The 10,369-nt window shown below is 42.2% G+C and overlaps 1 protein-coding gene across 1 annotated transcript; it reads left to right on the top strand.

Moving 5' to 3' along the window:
* Positions 1 to 1,572: 1,572 nt before the first annotated feature.
* On the top strand, positions 1,573 to 2,594 carry EDB93DRAFT_1248562 (uncharacterized protein; the record flags this gene model as incomplete). The annotated part of the gene is made up of 5 exons (XM_041452735.1): positions 1,573 to 1,713; positions 1,765 to 2,005; positions 2,154 to 2,203; positions 2,239 to 2,286; positions 2,319 to 2,594. The coding sequence occupies 5 exons, from the start codon at positions 1,573 to 1,575 to the stop codon at positions 2,592 to 2,594; spliced, it is 756 nt and encodes a 251-aa protein (XP_041309515.1).
* Between the last annotated feature and the right edge of the window lie 7,775 nt (positions 2,595 to 10,369).

Here is a 10,369-nt window from a genome sequence, read left to right as displayed (position 1 = left end):
ACTTGCCGAAGACACGCCAAGTACGACCCCTAACCTTGGGCTAGCCCAAGGACGTCCACAGACCGTTGACGACACAAGCTCTGTTTGAGCGTCGCCAACAGATACCATCCAAGTCGTAACAGCAACAACCATGAAGAGTTGTTCAATATTATCAGATACATTGATGAGACAGTAGGAGCCATTGAGCTCACTGTGCTCAACAACCTGCAAGGCCTGGTTATTTGTTTTGAGAAATCTCTTGTTTTTCTGAGTGTTTGTGTTTGTGTGCATGTGTCTCTGTCTCTATCTCTCTATCTGTTTCTCTAGGATTGGGATCTATTTCATTTTGTCTGGGATCTATTTCTTTTAAGTTTGGGATCTATTTCTTTTATCTCTGTTTCTCTAGGATTGGGATCTATTTCTTTTTGATTGGAATCTATTTCTTTTTGTCTGGGATCTATTTCCTTATCTCTGTTTCACTAGTCTGGGTTCTGTTTCACTCTATCTGTTTCTTTAGCTCGGGATCTGTTTCACTCTATCTGTTTCACTCTCTCTACCCATTGAAGGCTAACAGTCTGAGTGCTCGTTTATTGTTGTGTCACTAACATATTATAGATTTTAGTGAATATATACTGAGTGTTTGTTTCTTGCTGCTGATACTAACATACTTTTGATTGTAGCGAATACATTCGAGCCTTATCTTTGGATTCTTCGTGTTGTCTCTACGTCCGCTAAAGGCTTAGAGTAGCTTAGTGGGGAGACTTCAGAAGTTGATTATTGTCCGCTTGACCTCACACATCTGAGTAGTATACTGAGCCAGGATTGTTATTTGTCAGATAGGCTTTAGCTATTGAATAGGGGACTTGGTATTGAAATCCAAGGACTTCCGTTTCTGATTCTGTTTAATACTCATTGTGAGTTCCTTGGCAGCAGATTCAATATTAGGCTAAGAGTTCTATGGAAGCTTTTGACAAATCTTGACCTTTGATCCTACCTGTTTGCGCTGTGGGAGTGACCAATACATCTTCGCACAACTGTTTCATAGTAAGTTTAGAATACAGCACCATTGATTGTGCCTAGCCTTAGTTCTCATTTCTGTTTAGCACCAGTGATTGTGCTTAGTCTTAGTTTTGTTTCTGTTTCTTGTTTCTTTTAGTCAACACCATACCGCTGGGTTGACTAGTGTTTCTAGACTGATATTATAGAGTACCTTTGTCTGACTGTAGCTTGGATATACTGACAGGCCACCCACGAACGACCACATTATCAGTCATTGGTATTTGTCTGAATCACTGACCATGGAGATATTTGATTTTGTACGTGTTCATCTATAGATCATCTATCTAAGAAGACACCGCACAGGTTCAATGCCGTCTTTGCTCTCCCTAGTAATGAACACCGTCCATCCCTTAAGCTCTGGTAAAATTTTGTTTTCTTAAACACTTTGACTTGTTATGTGTACTAACGTTATTCTGACTACTTTCTGCCAAATTTCAGGCTCACCCTTACATATGCCAGCTAGGATCTTGGAGAGATATAAAAGCACTTGTCTCAGGACAACCAGGTAAGTATTTTTTTCAATCAAACACTACTATGTCTGACATCCCCCCTTCACAATCTATGATACCCCCCAGCACCAGCCCATCTTATCCGGAACTGTGCTATAATGAAGCCAGCAACACCTATGCACACAATAACATTGGTGCTTGGGTCCCTCATCCAGGAATTTGCAATGTAAGTTCACTCTGTTCACTTCTATAGTCTCAAATACTCAAGTTCTTACAGGCTTTTATGTCTCACCAGCCTTTTCACATGGAGACTGGTACTTACGCACTTGGTCCAGCCAAGTTCGCATCTCAAACAGACTCTCCCTCACCTAGTTCTTGTGTCAACATGCACCAGGTGCCAGGTAACAATGCCATTGATCCTGCACTCCTCCCTCTGCCTGACACCAGTGATCTGGACTTGATGGATGCCATTACAATCGCAGAGGCACATGACTATATTGCAGCAGCCAAAACAGCCAGTTCATGCTGCAAGGGCCAAAGGCAAGGGAAAGGAAAATGTGCCGTTAACTGTCCCAAGGAAGCGTTTCCGAGAGAACACAGATGAAGATGAAGATGTGCAGGTAAAATGAAGCCATCCTCAAGGCTCTAACAATTACTTCAATCTAGATGTCAACTGTCTTCTCAACATGGTTAAAGATGAGCTCCCTCTTGCCAACGTGGGTGGCAGACCATTCATCTTAAGTTCTGTCAGTGGGCCAAAGTGAACCACCAGCCCTCACACAAAATCACTTTGCTTGAGGTGAAGTAGAAAGATTGCTCACACACCTGCAGTTGGTGAAGACCATGAAGCCGACTGGAGACAGTATTTGCCCTCCACAAGTCATATGTGCCCATCACATTGATCATCTCATCAACAAGCATGCAGAAACCTATGACCTGAATGACTTGGACTTTGAGAATGAGAACATTAACAACAATAACAACAACAATCACTCCATTGTGTCGGACCAGGATGAGCCATATTGTGCCTCACCCCTGATTCAACACACTGCTATTGCACGCTCCACTGCTCACACAGAAACACCTATTCCACATTGCAATGCTTGAGGAGCAGCAGCCACTGATCTTCTCACTCGCATTTCCAGTGCTTTCGACCCTGCTTCCCAGCATAACTGTGATGAAGAACGGGCCAATCGCAGCCTTGCTACCATGCAACTGCTCACCCAAGGCCAGCAGCTGTATGATTTGCAAGCCACATTGGAAACCTTGTGTGGTCAACTGTTTGAATTGCACACTTGCACGTATGATGTCAAATGAGATTGAGACTGTGCCAAGCTTTTCATTTTATTGAAATGATGGAGATGAATGGAACCACACATTGTCACCACATTTGGATGCCGAAACATAAAAACCTACATCAAGAGTGGTTTCCAGAGGGTGGGGGATCTATGAAGTGGATTACTGATGAGGGTGAAAGTACTGCATCTGAGGCACCCAAACCACCCTGCCTTCAAAGGTGTGGCCATTCTGGCCATCTCAAGTATGCTGATCATCCATACTTCAAGGACTTGGCTGATGAGCCTCACAAGGCCATTCAAAGGGAATGTATCACAAGAGATTTGATCGTGCTATGGTACTCATGTAGTGTTTAAGGTACCAATGTACCATGCTGTATGTAGTTTTATGTTGTATTTAGGGTGCCAATGTACCAAGCTGTCTTTGTTCTATCTCATCTGCCTCATCTCCTGCATCGACATTGACATTTGCATTCCTTAACTGGCGCATAACTTTGAACTCACTGACATGATCGATATCTCCTGCATCGACATTGAAATTTGCATTCCTCAACTAGCGCATGACTCTGAACTCACTGACATAATTGATATCTCCTGCATCAACATCAACATTTGCATCCCTCAACTGTCACACAACTCTGAACTCACTGACATATTCATTGCATGTTGTATCTACTAGTATTCTAAAGTAACATGGAAGCGTGAAACTCAATCCTTCTTCCTCTGCTCTGAAAACAACATGTTTTCAAAGTCTTGCCACACCTCCAGGTCATCCTCTGTAGCCTGCCAATGCTTCATATACACAGTCCTTATCTGATTAATACTGACATGTATGGCACACAGGTTGTGCAGCCAAAGACATATTTTGATAGATTCACTGCACACTTCTTGGTTGGAGATGTCGAGCAGTATGTGCAGCCTTCCAAAGGCCTCTTGAATAGCTTGCATGCCCCATTGTGCTGTTTGACAGTTGGATATTGCATCGGCTGATTGCACTTCACAATGCACTTGTCCATCCTGTGTCCTGTCCTTCCACACTAGCCCCACTTGGTGCATAGTTACTTTCATGCACATTTTCTGACATTTGGACTGTGTTATTACATGTTCACAGTGACTCGTGTTTTATTACCTAGATTCTCAGATCCAAAACATTGCTACTATCTTTGCCTATAGTATTCTGGATTTCTACGTACTTACTTAAAATACTCTGTAGTGACCTGTAGTAATCATGATCCAGTAGTTAGGAGCCATTTCCTGACTCTGTGGATCACCCAGAATATTTTTGTAGTTCCTAGTTGCACTGCAAAATATTACCATTCATTCACCGTCATACTCTGTTACTTGTTATACTCATGCATACTGCTCACAATCCGACACTCATTATACAGTTTCCGACCTATTATTGTGAAGTCCGAAATCTCAGACATCGTACTTTGGCTTTGGACATTGGATAAGTACCCTTGGACATCATCAGATTACCATCGGACACCATTTTGTAGCTTCTGCATTACTGATGCATTCATACTACTAATACCATATAGCAATCCCTTTAGCATTGAATGCACTTGCTTTGCAAGTATAGCAGCATAGGTCGTGCTAAAGATCTACCTAAATATTGTTGTCTAGGTAGTACCATTTCTGCTGAGCCCAGCAGAGATTTACTCTTTACAACATCAATGTCCATGGTTGTAATGAAAGTATGATTATTCTGACTCTGGTACAATGCTTGCCATGGTGTATTGCAATGTGGATCAGGAAAGAGTTGGGCATGACAAAGGTAGAGTTGTCCAGGGTTCCGAGTCTCAATATGATTGAGTTGAGCAAGCTCAACAGCAGCAACCAGGCCGGCTGCTAACACTTTCATGTCTTCTTCGTCATCAAGAAGAGCCGTCTCCTCTACGTCATCCATCAGAGTATACTGTAGTAGTAAATCATCCATTGGAGTGCCAACAAAACCTAGATTATTCTATTCATGTGCGTTATGGTTTGGTTTTCTGGATGGATTATCTTTTGTGGATATGTTTCAAAGTCCATTATAATCTATTCTACATTATTTGGCCCATGGACAGTCATCTATTGTGATGCTTGTTTGGTTGTTTGGTGGGGTGTGATGTTATTTTGTTTTTCTCAATTTTTGTGTTTATTTCCTTGCTTTGTGGTTCCAGACCTCAAGGGTGACTGACATGAAGACAGTGAATTTGGAGATTAAGGAGAAACTAAGTGAAAACCTAATTTGAAGTGAAAGTACCTGGAGTGACAGGGCATCCAATAACTGTAGGAGTGGTGTCACTTGGCTTTCACAAATATCAGCATCAGGGGAAAGCAAGAGATTTTGGATTTCTGTACAGAGTGACAAGATATCCATAATGGTGGTGACTTTGACATCTCCAGAGAGGGAGGTAGCCTTCATGGAAGTCCTTGAAAAGTGCTTGCACATGTGCTGACAGTGGAGGCATAGCAAAACCAATTCAGCATCCTCATCAGAGAGCTCCACTTTTTCATAAAGTTGTTTTTTGAACCTCAAGCTGTTGAGCCATAGATCTGGGAAGCTTCTCCAGGAAGCTGGTGATGGCTCGAAAACCTTTGACCCAGAGAAGGTTTGTATTGCTTACCCTGAGCATGGCCATAATCTCCAATTGTATATTCTGGATCATTCACACACTAACTAACTTTGAAGATAATTTATGTCCATACCATTTAAACCACGTTGTAGAGACTTGCGTCTCCACAGACACTCCCCTTGAATTCTCCCATCTTCCTAACAAACTCCAGCTCTAATCCAAAGGATACGTCTTGTGCTGTAGAGCCTCATGTCTCCACAGGCACTTCCCTCCAAATTCTCTCACTTTCCCTACAAACTTCAGCTCTAATCCACAGGATACATCTAGCACATTAGCGCACTTCACGCATCCGCACTCACATTGTCCACGCACCCATCCACCCGTCCTTCCCATGTCCTCAGATGTCCATTGGTGCGTTTTCCCATCATATTCACTTTTTGTTTAATTGGTTTCCATTGCTAATACTTGGTTCTGCGCTTCACATGTAACCAAAGATCCTATTACATAGTTTGCATACTATTTTTAGCCTATTTGGCTTGTCACTTCAGACCTGTGCACCTAGCGCCACTTAGTTATTTTACTTATACCCCTCTATTACTTATGTACTGGGTCAATTTTACGCCCACTTTCTCTGTGTCTTAGATATTAGGGAATTTTACTCGTTGTGTGCAGTGACTATCTAACGTTGAGCACATAAGTTGTCTGCCTTTGCCTTAGCATCAGCCAACCTTAGTTGGGGTGTTAACACTTGTCTCACCTTATCTCTCTTTCATCTCTCTCGCTCGCTAGTCTTTCACCTTCACTCGCGCATGCTACCTTCGCATCGCGCATCTCGTCCTTCACCTTTCGCACTTGTGTGTCTGCCTTTTGCTCATTGCATCATTCTAGCCTTGTGCATCTCTTAGTCTTATTCCTCTATTAGTTGTTGGGTGTCCCTCTTTTTACAAGAGAGGTTTCCCTTTACCAGTTAGCTGCTCTTGGGTCGACATTTTTACTTGTGCCCAGGACTAGCTGTGTTTGCTTAGCTTAGCACCAACTTACAACACAGTTCAGATTCCTCATCTTCAGCGCAATAGCACACTATATTTTATTTTGCAGATTCCATGTGCAGCCACTCACATCTCATGTGCACCGTGTGTCTGCCCTCGCATCATCCATATACTTGTCCATCCGTCCTCCCCATGTCCTTAGATGTTCATTGGTGTGTTTTCTCACTATATTTCCATTTTGATTAATTGTTTTCCATCGCTAATACTCAGCCTTGCACTACGCACGCAGCTGAGACCCTATTATCTACTTCACATACTATATTTAGCTTGTTCAGCTCACTACATCGGACCTGCATGCCTAGTGGTGCTTAGTTATTTTACATATACCATCCCTCTACTCTATATTCTGGGTCGATTTTCTGCCCACTTTCTTTGTGTCCTTAGCTATTAGAGAATTTTACTTGGTGTTTGCAGTGACTATCTAAAGTTGCATGCATAAGTTGTCCACCTTTTGCCTTAGCATCAGCCAACCTTAGTTGGGGTGTTAACACTCGTCTCAGAGCCCCTTCAGTGACAAATTCCGTATTATACAGGTCACCCAACCTACATAATATCCCATATAAGATGGGCCAGCGGACTATGGGCCGATGTTATGTATATCCCCGATGTTGATGGATGGGCCAGGAGGGATATTATTTCCGATGGAGACGGGTGGGCCCATCTATGCTGATATTATACATATCCTCGAAGATGTCGGGTGGGCCGATGTAATGGTTTATTGTATAGATGGGTGGGCCGATGTACAGGAAGTATTTTGTACACGGGTGGGCCGAGGGAGTGGTGGAATATGTATTATATAGACAGGTGGGCCGACATACTGGAATTATTTTGTAGACAGATGGGCCGAGGGAGTGGTGGAATATTCATTATATAGACGGGTGGGCTAATGGAGGGGGATGTTATATAGATGGGTGGGCCGATGGAGGGGGATGTTATATAGATGGGTGGGCCGAGGTAGTGAGATATCTGTCTGACATTCATGGATTACCGAGTCCAAGATGCCCAAAAACCGAATCCCATTGTGCAACATCCATTCCAGACACCTGAACATCCCAAGCTCGAGACTGGAAACTGGAAACTTGTGAAAATGTGTGAAATGTCTATTTCCTGACACCAAACACATGAACACCTGAACACCCAAAGCCTGAAGCTTGAAAGTCCATTTATCAAATCACCGAGTGCCAAGTGCTGATAGACCCGAAGCCTGAGACCCAAAATCTGAAGCCCGGAACCCAAAAACATGTATGCAAAATGTCCATTTTCATTCATTGCACAAATCACCAAGTGTCAAGTGACAAAACCCGAAACTTGAGACTCAGTACACAAATCACCAAGTACCGAGTGCTGAGGGCCAAACCCCAAAGTCTGAAACCTGAAAACATGTATATAACATATCCATTTTTCAGTCATTGCGCAAATCACTGAGTGTCGAGTGCCAAAACCCAAAACTTGAAACCCAGTATGCAACATGCCCATTTTTCATTTACATTAAACAAATCATTGAATGCTGAGTGCCAAGGCCCGAAGCCCAAAACCTGAAAATATGTATACAACATATCCATATTTCCCTCACTGCACAAGTCACCGGGTGTCGAGTACCGAAACCCGAAACTTGACACCTGGTACACAAATCACCAAGTGCCGAGGCCCGAGCCCCGATGTCCAAAGCCCGAAACCCAAAGCCTGGAACCTGAAAATATGTATATAACATATCAATATTTTACTCATTGCACAAATCACTGAGTGTCAAGTGCCAAAACCTGAAACTCAACACCCGGTACACAAATCACCAAGTGTTGAGTGCCAAGTCCCAAGGCCCAAAACCTGATGTCCAAAGCCCAAAACCTAAATCCTGAAACCCGAAAATATGTATATAACATATCGATATTTCACTCATTGCACAAATCACTGAGTGTCGAGTGCCAAAACCCGAAACTTGAGACCCGGTACACAAATCACCAAGTGCTGAGTGCTGAGTGCCGAGGCCCGACATCCAAAGCCTGAAACCCAAAGCCTGAAACCCAAATATATGTATACAACATATCCATATTTCCCTCACTGCACAAATCACCAAGTGTCGAGTACCGAAACCCGAAACTCAACACCCGGTACATGTGACTACAAGTGGACATGAATTCTGTATTTCTATGTATTATCCATTGATGTAGGGTTCAAATAACTTGGGAATTGTATTGACTACCTAGTGTCGGGACTCGGGACTCGCTAGTCAATATAGGGAAATGATAATGAAAAAATGAAAATTATTATTATGCTTAACTTTCTTAATAAAGGTTATAGTCTGAGTCTATGTGAGTGTATTGGTACTCAGTGTAGTGATGGTTATGGTGCTGGGCTTGGAACCACTGATTTTCATACTCATGTCATTCTTGTCAATTGGGGATTATTTGAAGACTACGTTAAATGTTAGTCAGTGTCGAGTATGATAATGAATGTATAGTCATACCTCAGTCTGAGGACAAATAGACTGAGGTAGGATGATGCAGGTATGAGGATTATATATTTGTCTGGCATGTTAGCAATGATGTAAAGATGAGGCGTGCATTTGTACATGTGTGCAGTAAGTGAGCATAAAGATAAAAGAATGAATATTAATAGCGAGACTTGCACATTATGTTGAGATATCCAACATGACAAGCCTGTGATGGGATCAGAGACCTGGAATAACACCCATATATGTCCATTATAATAGCCCTAATAGTTTAGAAAGATCCATGAAGGATTGATGTAATGACAGGCATATATGTAAATGTGACAATAGACATATTTTTACAAAGTCACATTTATAGATGATTCAGGCCAAAGATTTCATTAAAAATATGTAGGATAGATTGTAAACTACCTAAGGAACCCATACTGCCTACTGCCTTGAGGGTAGGGGGTGGGTGGAAGGGATCTAGTGAAAACATGAGTTGACTCAGCATTAAAGTCCTATTATTGCTTCACTGACCATTTTTGATGCTTTGGGTCTTTGAAGTTTCCCACACTCCATTTCTTATCTATTTCACTTCCTCAGTACTCAATTCTTGGTGGATTTGTCTGTAAATTTATGTCTATGATACTTAATATATTTAAATGTACTCCAGGTTTCTGATCATGAAGATTCAATGTTTTGAAGGTATGGGCCCCTTATCAGGAGAAATGGCAAGTATGCACACTAGCTCACAAACTTCAGCCTATTGTAAGCTGATCTTGGTCATAAGAGGCAATAATATAAGCTATGCTCATTATATATTAAAAGGTTGGATCATGGATGCAAGGGCAAGATACTGAAAATCGTGAAAAATGTCAAAAGTGCAATGGTCTATGCTTACATGTAATAACACTGTCTGTAATATTCAATAATGTGAAAACAAGTAAATATGCACCAGTGGGGATAGATATAACTAGACAGGATATAGGAAGGATGAGTCTGATGCAAAAATGTTGGGTCCAAAACTTTCAGGTCGGGGTCAGGCGTCGGGATCAGGATCAGAATGTCAGGGATGTGTTGGACAAATACTGTTTAATGTGAGTATCAAAAACACAGGTTTTGAGCCCAGTGCCACGACTATCATTACACCAGGTACTGAGTACTGATTTCTAAGTACCGAGTACCGAGTAATGAAATAACCAATTGACAAGAAAAGACTACCAATACACTCACCTAGACTCGGACAACAACTTCCATTTTTTCATCATCTTTGCCTATTGCACACCAGGTTTTGAGTTTCGGGTTTTGGCACTCAACACTCGGTGATTTGTGCAATGAGTGAAATATGGATATGTTGTATAAGTATTTTCGGGTTTCAGGCTTCAGGTTTTGGGCTTTGGATATTGGGCTTCAGATGTCGGGTTTTGGGTCTTGGCACTTGGCACTCTGCACTTGGTGATTTGTGTACCGGGTCTCAAGTTTCAGGTTTTGGTACTCGACACTCAGTGAGCTGTGCAATGAGGGAAAAATGGATATGTTGCATACA

This window comes from Suillus bovinus (genome assembly GCF_016758785.1).
Source record: "Suillus bovinus strain UH-Sbo-P2 chromosome Unknown EDB93scaffold_15, whole genome shotgun sequence".
In the NCBI taxonomy this organism is placed as follows: Eukaryota; Fungi; Basidiomycota; class Agaricomycetes; order Boletales; family Suillaceae; genus Suillus; species Suillus bovinus.
The sequence above is the reverse complement of the archived record's forward strand: the minus strand, read 5'-3'. Positions and strand labels throughout refer to the sequence as shown.